Source organism: Tachypleus tridentatus, chromosome 4, assembly GCF_004210375.1.
Source record: "Tachypleus tridentatus isolate NWPU-2018 chromosome 4, ASM421037v1, whole genome shotgun sequence".
NCBI classification, from domain to species: Eukaryota; Metazoa; Arthropoda; class Merostomata; order Xiphosura; family Limulidae; genus Tachypleus; species Tachypleus tridentatus.
Window position 1 is genome coordinate 39,912,344 of NC_134828.1, and position 19,865 is coordinate 39,932,208.

Genomic DNA, 19,865 nt, shown 5'->3' on the forward strand with positions numbered 1-19,865 from the left:
ATTTACTCTTCATTATACTGAGTACTTCTTTTCAACAGTCCATGTGCAAGGTAATTTTCACATTAAAATCAAAAATATTTTCCTTATCTTGAAAAATCTCAAGTTTCCTTTCTGTAATCTCTAAAACCTCCTATATGCATTTCATACTTTTTCTCAGTAAAACTTTATATTTTAATTTGTTATACCCTATCTTAAAATAGAATTGGTCAATTTGACTGACTTTGTAACCACCAAAAAACTAAAAATTAAAAATCTAAGTTACTCTTTTTTTTCTTTCAAGAATGACTTCAAATTGTAACTTGATATTACGCTTATTTTAAGTAGCTCTAAGTTTGTAAGAATATTCATCTACTTATAATTAAATTTTACTGTTTTATTGCCCTTTAAACCATGTCTAACTACTATCTGCACTATTATAAGTAATAAGTCACTGGGGAAACATGCAGTTTATATTATGTGCATGAATTATAATACCCATAAGCTTCTACAAGCTGTTCACATGTGTTCATCATATAACCTTTTTATTTTTACTATAACTTCAAAAAGTTACAACATGCACACTATGACCTGCTTTTGACTTTTAAGAGGCTTAAAAAACATTCACTTTTCAATAATATTTCCAATTTAATTGTGCAAAACATTAATCTTAATAATTTATTAATGAATCATTAATAACATACAATTCATTTAACGACACTTACAGAAAAGAAGTGCCAAAAACATCTTCTTCTTCTTCTTCATCAGAGCTTTCATCATCTTTTATTTGTTGCTTAGAGCTGTGACAACTGTAAGAGATGCTGCTCCACTCTATAGAGCCATCAACCTATACAGAACACAAACACAATAAATAACATACATTGGTATCCCTGAAAACACAATCACTCCAGAAGGCATAAGGCGAAAAAAAGAAATCACCTAAGAATCGTTTTTATGTGCACTCACAGATGTTCATAAAAAATTTATAAAACCAAATTAAAAGCAAGGATCTTTTTAAAATGAGCATAAATTGTAGTAGTAAGTATTACAACAAAATAAGTAAAAGAATCAAAGGAACTAATAAAATTAAGTACCAAATACAAGAAATATGAAATTATGAAAGTGTGAAATTAAGACTTTTTGATATGTTAACATTAGAAGTTTGTTATCTATATAAGAATGACATGAAGCAATATCACAAATATACCATGAAAAATAAAATAATTCCAGCTTTTTAAAGAATCAGATGTTTGAACAGTGTGAAACAAAAAATGCAACAATTTTAGGTTTACAGTTTTTCCCATTACCAATTTGAAAAATGCTTTTCAGAATAGAGATATTAAAAAAATGTGTACAAAAATCACATATTTGTTTTTAATTGAGAAATTTTATCTACACAGGCAAAAAGTTAAAATACTTCTATTCATCAAAAGAAAATTACAGTTGGGGTGGGGTGAATTTAAGGTTAGTAGTATGGATGATATTATATTATCCAACATAACTGTCGGTAAAATACACATCAAAACAGTATTCTAATTCTGAACATATCAGTTACAGTTCTACTTTGTAGGTGATTTGAGAGGAGAGGGCAGATGGAATATTTTTAGAACTTCATCCACACTCATAAACTACACAAGATACTGGACTGGAAAAGTTTAATGGAATGTTTATTATAACCATTCAGTATAATCTACAAAAATATCAGACATGAATTAGATGTTTTTGAGCTGGTATAACATATTTTTATGATCAAAACTTCCTTTCACCTATAAAATTATTAATTTTTACTAAAAACTTTTTTCAATACAATTTTAGCAAGGTATGAGTAAGAAATAATTCATATTAAACTACAGTCGATTAACCCTACTATGTACACAGACTCAGTCTCTTGGACTATAACTCTGAATTTACTACAAGTAATCCCAAATGCTGACACTATAGCTGTTTCTTGTTCTCCAGGGTTTCCACTCTTTGCCCATCTTAGCATTGAGTACATTTGCTTCAGCATTTTATACCCAAATCAAATGCTTTAGACAAATTATAATCTCAAATTTCTCCACCAACTTCAATGCACCATTGATTGAGGTACTGCATATAAGCACCTCATCCCGATATTGTAATCAATTTTTTTTAAGACATAAACCAGCTTTTAGAGGGGAGATAAGGTATAAGAGAATCAGTAGAAGTAAGTATTACTGGAAATACACTTTCAGTTTTGGAAAATATTAAATTTCAAAGGAAAAATCATTATTTTCTGGAATTATGAGCATTAAACACATTGGTGAGTTTTGAAAACAAGTACTCTGCAACTTACAATTTATTCAACCTGAAGACTGGTACACATAGGTAGGATCCCCTTTAGCTTTACTCATGATTGTCCATGAATGGCAATCCATAATACAATGATACCACTCAGTAGACACCTGAATGATCTTATGGAACACCCCATTTTGACAGAGTCTGTTGTAACCTGTCATAACTATAGTGAGAGTGATTGCTAATAAGGAACTGATTAAGATCCATTGAAAAATAAAAGAATATATAACTGAGTAAAATACTCACCTCTGGTTAAAGTCTAACAGATGTGGTAAAAATAGCTACAAAAGCAGTTGAAAACTCTCAGAGGAGAAAACTGCTAGATCATGCAAGTAATGAAACAGGATAGTATTAACAGTAGTCCACATACCAGCCTGCACAATGTCTTCAAGAGGGCAATTCAACTGGGCAGCAAGTAACAGAGATATGATGAATCTAGTGAAGATGTGACATGCAAAAGATTCCTCTCCCATAACAAGAATCTAATATAGTTCATGTTAATTAATCTGCAAAGCCACTTTGTGAGTGTAATGGAAGAAAAGCCATGGGAAATAAAAAAAAATCCAATGAATGAACAATTAGTTCCTAATACCTTGGAATGTGTTAGTACAAGCCACATAACACTCGAGGGTCTTGACAGGGCATAACAAAGGACTGGGATTAAAGCAGTCATAAAGATGAGAATTGGCTGGCAAATGGATTGCTGAAAAAGATCCTTCCTCCTTCTCTGGGGGCCAGAGTCTTGGGAAGAAAAGACCAACTGGGGTAAAGCAGGACAAATGTAGAATAATAAATAGTCCTATGCATGTGGATTACAAACTACTCTGACCAACAATGCCCACAGGCCAACAACAACAAAAAAATCCAATTTAAGTGAAACTGAAAGAAAGAACAAGAAGCTAAGGGTTCAAAATGAGGATGAGATAACACATATCAAACAACAGTAAAGTCCCAATTCAGTAACTGAAAAGGTCATTTGGACCAAAGAATACAAAAGGATTTTAGTAGACCTGATAGAATTGGCGATTCAAAAACCTAAAAATATCGGATAAAGATGCCATCTATAAACCCACTTTATATGAAGCAAAACCCTATTCAAATACCCACTTTAAAATGGAATATCATACATATTTTTAGATAAAAATGGTTTAAATTCCTTTTAATACACAGCTGATAATAAATATTGCACTTCCACTGACCAATAATTGTTACTGACATATGGAGAGATTTAGCTGAGTACAGAGGTATAGTAATGGGTACCCCAATAGTAGTGTTGTTCCTATCCAACCACCATTTGCAGTGAACTCTGACAGGACCTTACATGTGCTCATCCCAAAGGAATGAGAGTCTTAAGGGATCTCACATTCCCAAAAAGAGAGAGATCCATCCTTGCAGTAGGAGAAGGAGACATAAAATGTGCACAAGCCAAAGGAATGCAGGTGATGATGAAATGCTGGAACAACTCTGCAGAAGGTGCTGATCCAAGACTGAAAGGAATAGCTCAGAACTGTAGTACTTGACCAAAGTGCTCAAACCTGAGAAATCTCTAGGAAGATTTTGCTAAAGAAAGATGGAGATAAGTGTCAGTAACATCAAACTTGAACTTCCAGTGCTCTGGTGCAAAGTACCATCCCAGGATGATAAAAGATTCCATTGTGAAGTGAGAAGAACCTAAAAATTGGTTGAGAATGACTTATCTCTTTCTAATATCTTAATTTTTAAACTTACCACCAAAATATTAATATATACATAATTCACATAAATTACAATACTTCTCAATTAATGCTCATCATCAGAATAGAATATTGCAAGTATCTTCTCATGTAAACATAGAAAACATTCAAAATCTCAAAATTCCCATAGTCTTCATTTTTGATGGCCAAGTCCCCATCTTAGCTATTTTTTTCATACCATTAACAGTGTCCAGAATAAGAATAACAGACTGAGTTTTCATGGACAACATTCAGACCAATTATAGTTGTCTATAATAAATTACAGTTGTCCACAAGTGAAAGAAGGAGTTACTTGATTAAAACAAAATTACATACTTGGTATAACACTGGAAAGGTCATTAGTTGACAAAAAATTGTAATTTCATCAAGAAACTTCATGTCATACTTTAGGCATGGACAGCTACCATTCTGAGAACTTTGAAACATTTGTTTACGTACTTTGTCTCTGACACATAGTTAAAGCAAAGCTTGCTTAGCCATTCCAGACTAACTACTTATATTAAAATGGTATCTATGTCTAATGTACCAAAACATGTAAAGTGTAAAATATGGCAACAAATATGGAGTTACCAAAATATTTTGAGTGCAATTTATTATTGGTTGTATACTGTAGCAAGTTTACAAGACATTATAAAAATACTGTTTCTGATAAACAGTAAATGTAGTCTTGGTGAATATATCCCTGCAGAAATCAAGACACAGCATACATAAATGTACTATTAATACCTTAAACAGCAAATATGGGCAAAATGCCTAGACTGCTATGGGATCAGACCACATTGTGGACAATATAGTAGTGAATTTTAGTTGTCCAGTGGTAAGTTTAATTACCTTAGGCAACCAGAAACCTCTATTTTTGAACATTGATTAACACAGTTAATCACCTGACCAAGTTAAAAGCAACAGCCTTTATTATAATTTTTGTGCAGAATAACATCTTGAACAATGCAACAGCTAATTACTAAATCACTAATGGTACTACTTCCTCCATTAACCTACAAGTATTTTCAAGCTTCTTCAAGTCAAATGATACCAAAATTCATGGCAAAAATTTAGGTTTTAAATACTTCAAGTCTTAAAAAACATTTGGGATCTGAAAGACAACCTGGAATGGTCAGAAACTTTTGCTCCTCTTCATCCTAAGCAATAAAAAAGTTAAAATTGAACAAATTTGGTTGAAGCCTCTGGGCTTAAATTTATTGAAATACATTTAAGTGAGATGTGAAAGATGTTGATGCAAGCCTGCCAAAGAAGCTACGAAAATAACCATCATTTGATAGTTGGAAGCACACATGATAAAATCAGACAGAATGAGCAGGCTGGTAAAGAAAGGATAATCAACCAAGGATATGAATTGCCATTTGAATAGTTGCCAAAGAGGTGACAAGCAACTGAAAAGTTAACATGATCATATGTTATAGCCGAGTCTAATGGACTTACAACAGTAACAGTCCTTTCCAGGGTGGATGGGATAAAATTATCCAATTCCCTGTGGGGAATGCTGGGAAAAAAAATTGCTTTCATGGGCCAGGCACTGAATAATCTACCTGACCTGTGCCTAAGATATGCAGCTGAAAATACAAAGATTTATTAGAGTATATGGTTTATGCTGTAGTATTGATGATGTGTGCTGACCTATAGTTTTATGTGGCTTAGGGGCATATAGGTTTGCCATGTGATGGGTGTGACTGATAGTGTTCAGAAGGTACTCATCTGACTATTATAAGAGCATGACTCATTGTACTATTTTTTGCCTAGTTCGTAAATTCAATCTTTGATCACTGGTAAATTTGTGAGATTGCTTGCTTTTTTTAATACCACCAATGATTTCTTATAAACAACCAGTGTTTCATATCAACAGTAAACTTCAAGTGAACAAACCTTTGCTGGTGGTGCTAGCTTTTCAATATCATCATAGACTTCCAATGATCCCATGCCCACTTTTTCAGATTGAGAAGGTATGTTTTGTGATGTAGTACCTACTGTGTTAGGTGTACTTGAGGTAGTTTCTGATTGGTTCTTGGGAACTTCTGTTGTTACTTCAATCCAGGAATTGTAATACCTGTAGACACAAAGAGATTACACAAACATGAAAAAGCTAATACACCTTAAATCATACATTATGATGAAGCATAATAAACTTCAATATTTTTATGTATTCAAATACAAAACCAACAAAATGAATAGTTATAAATACATTATTATATATGATTGTGCACTCTGATGTAGTTGTTAAACCATACTGACTTCATTACCCTTAAAAACATCTTTCACAAACAAACATTCAATGAAACTACAAATTTTGTTACTGTTACAAAAGGACGCAATAGTAATCTTATACTATAAGCTAAAGAGATTTAGAATGATTTTAAACAGGTCTGAATTTATTAAATTTACAACAGGATAGATTAAGGACTGGAAACAACTCTCCATTTACAAGTAGATTTGTCAAAATTTGCCAACTTGATTCATGAAACACAATGCATAAAAATAAAAGACTGCAAGATGTGGAAAAGTGTTTAAAAAACACTGGAAGAAGGTACAATATTTGCATAAAATAAAAACTTGTTTTATCTGCTATGTTTTTAACATATGCACTTTATCAGGCTTAGTTGCTATGAATAACAATATCTCTTTCACACTTGTTAATACACACACTTAAATGAATATTTATAAACCTTGTACATAAATCATCATCTAATACCACTAAATACAACCCATAACAAATTCAGTTGATTTTAAATAAATTTTAAATCTTTTATGATATGCTTTGAAGCCTGAAATACTCATGTTGCAATATGAAAAACTGTTGGTTCTGTTTTTGGGTTAAATTTACACTCAGTGATGAAACAATAGGCATAGGAAGTTGAAACACAACAAACTGTTTGTTTTCTGAATTTTGCACAAAGCTACTTGAGGGCTATCTGCGCTAGCCATCCCTAATTTAGCAGTGTAAGACTAGAGAGAAGGCAGCTAGTCATCACCACCCACCGCCAACTCTTGGGCTACTCTTTTACCAATGAATAGTGAGGTTGACCATCACATATAACGCCCCATGGCTGAAAGGGTGAGCATGTTTGGTACGACTGGAATTTGAACCCGCGACCCTCGGATTATGAGTCGAATGCCTTAACACGCTTGGACATGCCGGGCCATACACAACAAACTGAGTATTTAACATATGGTAGGTCCTTCTATAATCTTAGCTGTATTCTAACATAAATCAGTAATGAATACCAACCATTATTTTCTTCTGTTTTATCTTTACAATCTTTCATAGTTATGAAAGATTAGCTGTCTTCTCGTTTGCAAAATTACATGTAAAATAAAGTTACAGCTTTTCAAGTGGATTGAAATAGACTTTTGATTAAATACTTATTTTTTTTCCCAAACAAATCTAATTCAGTAATGTAATATGTCTTTTATCATTATCCTATTAAAATTTCTAGCCTCAACTAATTAAATATCATTCAATAGGTATTATATGTGGAAGTAATACATTGTAACACTGCACCTCCTTCAGAACCCCATCAATTTTACCATTAAATCCTTACCCCTTTGGCACAATTAACCCTTCACCATTACAGACCTATCAGATTTTTTCTTAAACATTTATGTTCATCATAATGACACCTTTGTACAAAACAACTCTCAGTTCTTAAAAAGCTCAAACCTTCTCAGGAGAGCTCATATCTTTCCATTTGTTCTTCCACTTTCTACGACCCTCTTTTGTACAAAATAAAAGTTTGAACACATCCACAAATGAAAAATTATGATATTTTGACTAAAACTTTTATAAGTAGATTCCTTTTACATAATTATTTCTTTTAAGCATTTAACTGAAGATTTTAATTCCTTGTTAATCCACATTTCTTCATTTATTGAAATGCATATTTTGAACTGTTTCAAGATTGATATTTTAGGTATTTTCCATGTTTTATTATGTAAGTTATTACATTTTCTTACTTTTCTCATATTGAAACTTACAAAGTTTTCAAACATACCAGCAAATTTCTAGTCATTTGGTGCAAATAATTAAACATAAATAACAATGTTGATGATCTAAAACATGAGTGAAAAATAAATTATTATGATTCACTGTTGAATCAGAACTGTTAATTAATATAGTACTTATGTAATTGTTGTATTTGTTCATCCAAACCCATGTTATGTTATACCTTATTTTTGAAATTTCATTCTCATTTGTCGAATAAAGATAATTGTTTGTGTTCTTGGTTCTGGGACTGATATCTTAAGGACGGATCTACAACAGAAAGATTAGATGCTGACCAGTTTGAGTCCTGCGTGTGTGAATATTGTGGAAGAGGTTTCACAGGTCCCAAACATACAGTATGATATACATGCAGTTTACACATTGTTGCTATCAGTCACAGTGACAGAACTGACGGTGAAACAATTTTCTGATCATGGATTCTCAAGACAGCTGCTATGGATATTAGTACTTTAATTAAAATAAAGTACATAACAGTAAAGTGCTAATACCTATACCAGTCATCTTCAGAAAACATTTTTATTTCAAGTGGACTTCTTGTCATCATGACTTTTTAATCACAAGCTGGGTAGCTCAATGTTCACATCTACTCTGAACATCAATGTTTTGCTTATAATGTATAATTATTGATTTCAGGCATTTAGCTTCAAGCTGAACTAATGATCAAAATGGTAATGGAAACATAAGTAATGCATATGAGCCACATAGATGGGATCACAACAGTAGGAAATCTTTCAAAATTCAGTGCAAAGCTTGTTAAGCATGTAAAGTCCTTTGTTGATAGTTAAGCTACTATTGTAAACTGAACATGAAAACAGACATTCAGTAAATGGTTTATGGAGTTTGATGTGTTCACTCACCCAGATGTTAGTTTATGTAAGCCTATAAAAGTGCTGGTAGAATTTACCCAAAAAAACAAGTTCTGCACAAGTAGCTTAGAAGCTCTGATGATAGTAAAGAATGAAATATTATATCCTTTGAAAAAAAGAAAGGTATTCCAACATTTTACATATACTTCTGAAAGATGAATGTAGTGTTATGTGTCAAAACATTTATTTTCCCACAAATGAAAAAGAATGCTTTGATATGCTAGAAAGTACTGTCAGTTCAGTAGACTTAAATTTAACTTCCAACTATTTGCAAAGCAAAATATTTAACCATAGCAAACCTAAGGCTGCTTAACAGCACTTTGAAAAAACTGTATAAATTCAAAGCTGCTATTTAACCTGTGTAAGAAACTTGCCACTTCTGAGAAGCATATGGAATTTACTCTAAACCACCTGTTTATGGGTTCGGTCATATCAACAGAAATCTGGACTTATGGAGAAATCACATTTAAACAAATCACATTATACGGAGAATTAAAGGAAGATTGAGATTTTTTTTAAATATTTCTTAAATAAAAACTAAAATAAAACTAGATAATAAAAAGTTGGATTATAAACTACCTTTCCACATTAAGTTCATTGATTTACTTTGATAAAAAAAATTATTCAATTAAATTTTGAAAAATATTGTGTCACTTATAAATGATTATGACATTTCCATTTGAGCAGCAAATCTGAAGAGTTAATAGTACTGCAATGGGAATGATGACTTATTTTCATTGAAACTGTGCATTCTCCTAAACACTGCTATTAAAAATGAATTTATGTTATCAGAGATACAGGAGGTAATAGAGTGTATAATTATGTATACAAGTATACTGGTTTTGTTTGTTTTGAATTTTATGCAAAGCCACGTAACGGCTATCTACACCAGCCTTCCATAAATTAGCAGTAAAAGACTAGAGGAAAGGTAGCTAGTCATCACCACCTGCCACCAACTCTTGGGCTACAATTATTTTTTTAAATCAATGATGTTTTTGACTGATTGTCACATTATATTGCCCACATAGCTGAAAAGAAGAGCGTGTTTAATGGTAAAGAGCCCGCAGATTACAAGTCAAGCTCCCTAACACCCAACTATGCAAGTGTACTGAATGAATACTGATACCATAATTGGTACTCTTTTCCCTGGTGACTTTGCAGACAGTCTGAGGGCTTATAACCCAAAAATGCAGGTTTTGATACATATAATAAGCAGAGTACAGATAGCCCATTGTGAAGCTCTGTGCTAAGCAGTGCACAAACAAAAAAAAAAAAAGAGCTCTACCATCACTATCTTTATAGTAAAGTTCATTATACAGTTGTACAAAAATTAAAAATGTATAATTAGATACTGGAAATGACATTCCATGAAAACAAAAATAACCACATTAAAAGTATGAATAATTAACATTTTCAACCACATGGAAAAAACAGTTAAAATGACCAGATCAGAGACTTGAAGGTGGAACTCTTAACCAAAGAGCAGGAATAACTAATAGTTATAACACATCTGCAAATTTGGAGTCCTGAATAATGTTTAGTATTGAGATCTAAATGTAATATGATGTGAAAAACACTTTTAATCAGTAGTTACCAGTGGCATTTCTATGTGAGTAAATCTTATTATACTTGGTAGATAGCCAAGACAGTTTATGTCATCAGATAAAATCCTAATGATCTGAAATTTGGTTTAAATGTTTAATACTCATATAAGAATCTGATAACCCAATAAGAAGAGTTACTGAATTTTCCATCTTCTTGCTCTTTGAGCAAATGCTTAACTCTTGCAATGAAAGTTGTCAAATGTTGACTTCTAGAAACTTCCTGACAATTGTTAGCCAGTGCAACCTTTTGTTGTATTATGGTGCAAACTATCTTTTGAGTCTAGCAGGTCTACAGCAGTGTTCTGAAATGCATTAAAGGTGCTGTGCTTTAAAACATTATCAGAAAATGACATGAGATGTATGAATCTTAGGGAATGTGCATGATAATATGTTAGCTGTTTATGTATAAAGTACAAAATTTTAAGTTTTCTAGTTGGCAAGTTTAGTGTGGAAAAGCAAAGTACTTTGAGCTTCTTTCTATTTCATAGCACTATTATACTGTTTTTAGCATTTCTACTACATTATGCTTTCTATATTTGCATATATTTAATAGCTGGCAACATGAAGGATGATCTGTACAATAAATTATGGCACAAGCATTTACTTCTGTGGATTTCTGTTTGTGATTACTTTGTCCATGATAATATATTATTATCTAAATTTGAGTTGTTCTAATGCAATGGATATTCTTTGAAAATTACATGTATGCACAAGTATTCAGAGAGAACCACTGATGTTGCTTTTGGTTGTCATATCTATCAGGTTTGTCAACAAAGGTCAGTTCATGTATTGTAAATAAAGCTTGATAAATATGTAATCTAGAGCTAAACAAAGGTCTATGTTATTATACAACTGTACAGTACATACGCCTGCTTGAACATCTTGTGTGCACAATTTAAGATATATAATAGAATAATTTTTGGAAACTAAATAATTTGGCTTCAATATTGAAATGTGTATGTGTTTAATTGTTTCTGTTCGATGAGAGATAAGAATATGTTTAATTTATTTTTGGCTTCAAGTATTTGTAAAGATACATTTTTTTCACTGAGAAAAAAGACAAAAGATAATGATATCATTGTGAGCTTACTTGTTTTATTGGTACTGGTTTGGTTTGTTTTGAATTTCGTGCAAAGCTACACAAGGGCTATCTGCACTAGCCATCCCTAATTTAGCAGAGTAAGACAAAAAGGCAGGCAGCTAATCATCACACCCACTGCCACCTCTTGGGCTATTCTTTTACCAACGAATAGTGGGATTGACCATAACATTATAACTCCCCCTTGACCAAATGAGCAAGCATGTTTGGTGTGACAAGGATTCAAATCTGCGAGCCTCGGTTTACAAGCTGAGTACCTTAACCACCTGGCCATGCCAGGCCATTGGTACTGGTAAAAAATTGTTGCAGTTCTGAAAAGTGGTATATGCATAGCTTTTGTAGGTTTAATTTTGTAAGGTAGATCTTGCAAATTAAAAAAACAGTTTACCTACAGTTTTGTGTGAGTTTTGATTCAGGAACCTTCTGATTTAAGGAATTAATTTATTTCCAAATTTACTGGATATTACTAAATGTTTAATCTTGATATTATGTCTAACCAAAACTTTTACAAACAAATTTTATTTTAATTGCATTTAATTGTGGTAATATCACAAAATCTGTGTTGTCCATGTGAATTTAACTATTCTTTATTTATCTGCAAAATACGACACAATTTCTAATTATTTATTTGAATGATATTTAATTTTTAGGCCAAATTGTGTCACGAAGAATTAAGTAATGAGACCTTCAAGGTAAAAAGCAACTGTCACTACCTGAAGAGTAGTAGACTTAATTTCAGTAACTGATATAAGAAACCAGTTTACAGTTATCACCTTCCTTTAATAAATGGAACTGGTGATCTGTCTTAGCAATTATGCAATAGCAGAATTAACTAAAGTGTATGCAAGATTATTATACTTGTCAAAAGATAAAGAATGCTGAAAAGGACACAGCAAAGTCAGAAGTCTTGCTAATGTAAAAGTGCATAAAAATGGCCATAGAAAGAGTGGATTGAACACTGATAGTTGCTTTGGACATTTCACTCTTGTAGAAGAGGGGTGAGAGCATGTACAGCTCCCACTATAGGGTTTGGCACACATGATACATCTAAATATATGACTTCTTCTTCAAAAAGTTATTTTGCAGCTTGAATTTTCTGTTATATTTACTTTTAAATTACTAAATGTATGTTCACAAAATTTGGCATATTATCAGTAAACACTGCAAAGCTTTCACACAGAAAATATCAGATTTTCTTATTAAGTTCTAAGGTTTGTTCGGCAATGTTTTTTTCTTGCTTTCTTGATTTTTGCATGTTGCCCATCTAAGATGCAATGCAATTTATATTTTAAGACTAAAAATACTTTTATACTTCAAAAAATTTTCAAATTTCACATGAGAAATCCTTATAATGTCCAGATAGTTACCAAATGTTTATTAAGAAAAACATATATTTCATGTTATTTTCATTGACAAATCTCTTTGTGAGTTCAGTCAATTTGATCAATCTTGTAACCACCATATAAAATCAGGAAATAAATATAAATTGTGTCTTTTCATTCTAGAATGACTACAGATTATAACATGAAAACATAAATGTTTAGATGAAATAACTTAAATCTCACAACATTATACAATTATATAGATTTATTATTTTTATTATGTTCACCTTTCAGCTCTGCCTGGCTAACAATACAGAAGTTACAATGATACAGTGCACATGCACTCATATTACCATGTCCAAAGATATAAAACTGACATTAAGTCTTCACAAAGTAACTTATCTTGGTTGTGTTTTAGTGGACTAATATTTTGTAAAGTAGAATCACATTTCAATTATTATACATTGTATATGTATATAAGATTATTACTATTTACAAAAATGTTCTTATCTATCCTAACAAATAAAATGGTAAATAAAGAAATAAAGCAAGCAATTACTGGGATGTGAAATGAAATAATTTTTTTAGATTTTATATGTACATTTGAATAATAAAAAAATCATAAATTACCTACTCAATATCATAGAATTCCATTACAATTTATCAAGTTTAATAATTAAGCTGTACTTGTATATAAAAAAAAAATAATTGAAATTTCAAACATTTTATTCACTAATAATTACTAGGTTTTCAATTTCAGTACAATTTATTTTCTTGGTTTATTGTCTTAAATTGTAATTTTTGAATTGAATATAGCTAAGAATTATGTTTTATTTACATTGTGTTTTTAAGTTTAATCATGTTTGGTCTAACAAATTTGCTTCATTTTAAGTTGCTACATATACAATTGGTTAGTCTTCTTTTATATTTGCCTTATATTCATTTCCTTTATGACTAAAAACATTTCAGTTTCTTATACTATTTTATTTATTCTAGTTATTCTGAACTATGTTATTTTCAGTTTTAAGTAACACCACTTTCTTATTCAGATTTGTGAATAATAAAAAAAAAAGACATTTATTTGTATTTTTATTTCTTCCTACTTTAATATATTCCACTTTCAGTTTCATATTCAATTTTATGTATTACTAGTTCATCACATTTAGTTTCTATTTCAGCCTGTAAAATGGTTTTATTTTGACTTTCACACTATTTCAAAAGGTCACCTTATTTTAATTCACTATAAACTGTTATTTCTAAGTGGCATCATAAATATATAACTTGTTTAATTTAATGAAAAATTAACCTTAAGTTTAATTTTGATTTGAATTTTATTTTATTTGGTTTAAATTATTTAGCTGTAGGTATTTTGAGGCTTATTTTGTCTTCACGTGACTTACAATTATTTAAGTTCTTAATACAATTAACAGTGTTTCTCACCTAATTTTTGCTTACTTACATTAGTTTGTCTTCTAAGTTCAATAAAATATGCACAACCTAATTTTCAAGTAAAAGCACTGCTAGGCACTGACATACAGTGCCAATGCCCAAAATCCTCAGTTAATATCTTAAAAAAAAAATAATAAAAATTCATGATCAATATCATCTGAAATACAAAAAAATTCCAATGCCTATGGGTCCAAAGCACAAATATTTTAAGTGCTTAGCAATGCCTATGTTTCAAAGTTACTTTCTTTTAGTTTTACTAGCAGGTTTGTTTGTATGTATTAACTCTCTTATTATGAACCCAGCTGAATTCATTATCCCAATTTGTACTTAGTAGTCTTCATACCATGACATCTAATGTTTTTTTTTTTGTATTTTCATACAATTTCACAAGTTTCCAGTAATAATTAAAAGTAATTTGTAGAAAAAAAACAAAAAACTCTTCAATGAACTATTTTCACTAAAACTTTCTCCATTAATATATGGAAACAAAGTGTTGTCTGCTCTGAGTACAAAGTAATTTTCTATCTGAAAAACTTCAAATTTTAAATTATATTTAACTATATATTACTTATAATTATTGATAATTAAAGATTTTTATCTACCAAATGTCATACTGTATAACATTATGTACTGAGTGGTTAAATGTCAACTTCACTCAGAGTATCAACATTGTTCCTGTGAGAGTTAACAACTAGCTTGGATAAATTTCTAACAATTCTTCTTGCACAGTTAAAAAGCCAGAAAAATGTTGAGTAGTAAAGGAATTTGTCTACTGTTGTTAGTCTATATTGTTTGGTGCATTTTTAATTAAATAAAAAGTTATTAAGCTTATTACTATCATTAGTATAAAAAGTTAGGGTTAACTCTCTTTGGCAATTGAGTGATTAAGAAAATAACTGGTTATGTATTTTATTTTTTGTTTATCATGTTAATTCTTTATGAATAATTATAAAACTAATCAATATGTAAAAATGTGGATTACTTTATTTTACTTAAGATTACATTAAGTAAAATAATAATAATTCTATTATAATAAAAATGTTTCATGACCCACACATTCCAGCAGCTCACGTATAATATAATTCGTTAGTGTAACATAAGCTACACTTTCCATTAATGATTTACAACTTGTAATGGCAGGGACAGCAGTTAGATGTGATTCAAAGGATAAGAAAACAATAAATTTTAATTACAAATAGATTTATACTGTTACAAAATTAGACCTATTTAGAATAAATGAATGCAGGTTCATATTACATTTTGAAGATATTATAGAAAGAAAAAGAGGGAAATTCAGGTTTATTTCGTTTGTTTTTTTTTTTTTTTTGGGGGGGGTGTTTCAAGGTCAGTCATATTGGCTGTCTCCTTTTCTGAGATAGTGAAGAAGAAATAATGGATAAAGTTTTACTGAAAAAAAAACATTTGAAATGCATTTAGGAAGTTTTAGGGATTATACAAAGGAAATTTGAGATTTTTGAGTTAAAGAAAAGCATTTTAATCTCAATATGAAAATCACTTTGCACACGGACTGTTCAAAAGAAATACTCAAAATATTCAGGAGCAAACCTTTATTTAATTAAAAGTACTTCACTAAAAATATTTTTGTATGTGAAAAACTCCCAAATTTTGTGAGAATATACACAGTATATTGACAATTAAAAGTATTAAATCTAAAAAAAGACTAAATGAGAACAAAGAGGTCCATTATCGGTGAAATAAATGGAGCCCTATTGAGAAGCATTAACCTAAGAAGTTTCCAATTTTTACAATTTACTTATTTTTATAACAACAAATAAAGAATACACATGAAAACCAAAAAAATAAAGATTTTACCTCGGTTGTCATCTTTTTTATGTCAACTGTCAATGACACTTAACCCTACCTTTTCATACTAAAGACTACTAAATAATTTTTATTTAATTACTTAATGCAACAAAAAACATAAATTAAGAACATACAAAAAACAGACAATGTCTGATAACTATCACAATTTTTGTGGATTTCTATGTGAAAATATATATTAGGAATTCAGCTAACCTTATCAATGTATTTCCTAATTAGTTGAATTAGAAGTAAAGTTTGAAGTTGAATTAGAAGTTGAATTAGAAGTAAAGAATACAGTTCTTTGTACTGAAAACAATGTGATATATTATTGAATAGATTAAAAGATTGGTCTTCTATTAGTTATAGATAACATAGTATAAAACATCATTAAGAACTATTCGTAATCAGTGAAAGAAAAAATATGACAGGTGGGTATGGCAAGAATAATCTGATTTTCTAAATTGTGGCTAAGTAACCAAATAAGATTGAAGGCTATAAAAATTATGCCTTGTCTGAGTGATGGCAACACTACAATGAGTGATTTACATAAAATTTTGTACTTTTTGTAAGGATGGTAAATAAATTAGAAAAGAGTGGATGCAAAAGAGAAAATGTTGCAATTCTTACATTGTGCATAATTTAGGATTTGTTTTTAATATTGCCTTTCATGTGCAGATGTCATGGTTTTACATTTGTCAACTAAGATAATTAATTAACACCTACAGTTATGTTGAAATTTATATTGAGAAACTTAATTTTAGAGGTACTGGCATAGTAAAACCCCAATAAATGAAAGCTCATTGCAAAGGTTTGTACAAGTTGGTATGATTTAACTTTTACATGAATATCACAGATAGGACCACAGATATAGGTAATCTAAGATTGTGGGATAATGCACTTTGATTTCTTGGACTAATTAAAAATCTGTTCAGTCTTTGTCTTGAAAACACATACCTTGATACTTAGAAATTTGTTAGTTTCTAATAGCACAGATATCATACAGTTATGATAAACCATGACACATTTAATCTATAATGAAATGTTTTTGCTGTATTGTTCCATTTTGTCCCTGTAAGCATCTCCTTTAGGATAACTAATTTTTGCAAAAAAAGAAATTTTACTTGTTAGTTCTAATATATTTCTGAACATAACATTAACATGTGCAGCTTAGATGCATTCATACTTATATCAGAAGTATAACTTTTAAACAAAGGTTGTCATAACTGCACTTTCCTTTTTTCTCAGTGTTTGTGGGGAAAGAAAACTAGTGAGATAGAGAGCAAAGTTTCATAGATGTGTATGACAGAATTTACAACACAGCACAAGAATATACTATTTTTAATACATCAGCAATACAAAAATATTATTTATATATGCCCCTCTAAAATGACAAATTTCCTAAACAAAGCTGAGCAAATATAATATAAAACATGAGCTATGATTTACTAAGCTATTATCCAACCTAATGATTGTATTGTAATGCATGTTACTTACTACTGTTTAACTGTTAGCTTCTAATCTTGTGTGCTTAATACTGAAACTCAAAAGCCCACAGTCCTTACCTTACAACATTTTCATGGTTGAGACGAGACAGCAGTTTAACTTCTCTCATTATCTTCCTATTTAACTGTTTGTTTGAAGGCTTCAATAAAATTCGTTTTATAGCATAATTCATGCCATCCAACTTATTTCTGACCTATTCAGAGATCAACAAAACAACAGCTGATAAAATAATACTGTTTTCTGCAAGAAATTAAATTATTTTTAATATTTTTTCTTTAGTAGGTATATGAAGTAAATACAGTTTTTAACATGAATATGTCATTCCAGTTGTTCTTACTGAATGATACAAAAAATTCAACTTACAATGAAATATAATAAAATAAAAAACAAAGCAAAATATTAACCTTTAAATGGCAACCATCATCAACTGATGTTGCTACTTACAACATTCCTGCTGTTTAAGAGTCAAGGTCAAGAAATGTATTTTTAATTCTTAAGTACTTTACACTGTAGGGAAAATCAGTGTATGCACTTACTATCTATTAATTATGTAAAAGTAAATAAATTTGAAAATATAATAATTTGATAAATTTACTGTAACTGTATTAGCTTTACATATAGTTTGTTTTATCAAATCAAAAACTGAACAGCACTGTTAATTCTAGCCTCACAAAGTAATAATAACGACACTGTGCACTAAATATTGTAAAATAATTTTTCTACAGTTGAAAGAAAAATATTAAAATACCCATATGAAGTTTTGCCAAGTGCAGAGTAGCTACCCAAGGCTAGCATATATACAAGTTCTTTTAATAAATTAATCAATACAAATTAACTGCCTATTAGTTAAATGAGAGACTGTAAAAACAGATGTTTTAGCAAATCTATATTTTAGAAGTTAATCAAGTTTCACATAGCTGTGATTAATTCAGAATGGTTTCATTTTTGTTAGATAAGTTATAAATGTTTCAAGTACTAAGCTAAAAACACACACTTTTTCAAACATAACAATATTTACTTTTAAGACATCCCCAAACCCTCCACTGCCGAGCCATTTCAAAATTACAAATTCATCTTTCAAGCGTGAGTGTCCTGTAGTTTCAGTTAGCATAGGAGGTAGCAATATTTCAGCTTCTTCCTCTTCTAAAATATAAAAGTCAATATATTAAAAATTTAAATTCATCTACTTTCTTTCAAATTCAACCTCATTTTAAACTCTTCATATTAGCTCAATTTTATTTTTAATCTATTCTTTAAGAATTTTTTAATCTAATTCTAAAATCAATATACAAGTTATATTCCAAAATATAAAACCATATAACCCAAGTTCTTTGGAGAGGTGAACCTTTCTTCTTCACGAACTACACACATTTATGAATTATTCCATATTCAAGTTTTTAAGAACATCTAATCATGTGTAATTTTAAGTTATAATGATCACCTACCACAAATATGATAAAAAAACAAACTGTTTCATAACCTTTTTTATAATCAGCTTCTTCTGTTGTCTTCCAATTCTTGACACTTAGTGACTTGCTAACAAAAGGCTTAAGGAATGGATGGTCTAACAGTTGTTGTGCACTCCATCGTTCTCTTTCATCTGTCTGAAGGCATCTTTTTTATAAAGAAAGATTGAATGAATAAAAATATTTTGTACTCAAATTCATGATACATTTCTACATGCTACGATCATTAATACACCTAACTCACAAATAAAACTAGATAAGAGTCACTTTCTTAGCATAATATCCTCATATTTATAAAAAGTTCAAAAGTGATTAACTAATACACTCTGTAACAAACTGTTTAATAAACTAATCAATCAACTGACTTGTTAACTGAGTTAATTTTCTCTAACTCATTTACCACTTGCTCTTGTTTTTTATGAATGTCTTCTCAATATCACCTGAAGATCTGAGACATTCAGGAAACTAGATGTTCATGTGGAAATGCCCATTAGCAACAAAATTTCTAAATTAAAATATTAAAAACTTAAGCTACATCACCAAAATGTGAAAAAGATATCTGTAATAACATAATATAATTGTTGTCCAAGCAGATAAAACATATTTTGGCTGTTCCAGAAATGTCAAGTACTACATGACTGTGCTCATTTGTATTCCTGAATAAGTAACACTGGTCATACCTTTGTCACAGT

General features: G+C 30.2%; 1 protein-coding gene across 10 annotated transcripts in view; it reads right to left on the reverse strand.

The window, feature by feature from the left end:
- The window catches only part of Gcn2 (eukaryotic translation initiation factor 2 alpha kinase Gcn2), a 159,706-nt gene that overhangs the window by 54,214 nt on the left and 85,627 nt on the right, over positions 1-19,865 (reverse strand). For all 10 annotated transcript variants that reach the window (XR_013027256.1, XM_076497828.1, XM_076497827.1 and 7 more), the window contains 5 exons: positions 19,188-19,321; positions 18,726-18,850; positions 17,767-17,900; positions 5,907-6,087; positions 702-823 (listed from right to left, as the gene is read on the reverse strand). Coding sequence is in view for 9 of the 10 variants with exons in the window: in XM_076497828.1 (XP_076353943.1) it covers positions 702-823; positions 5,907-6,087; positions 17,767-17,900; positions 18,726-18,850; positions 19,188-19,321 (696 nt within the window). In the remaining variant the exon portion in view is untranslated. The remainder of the gene's footprint in view (positions 1-701; positions 824-5,906; positions 6,088-17,766; positions 17,901-18,725; positions 18,851-19,187; positions 19,322-19,865) is intronic.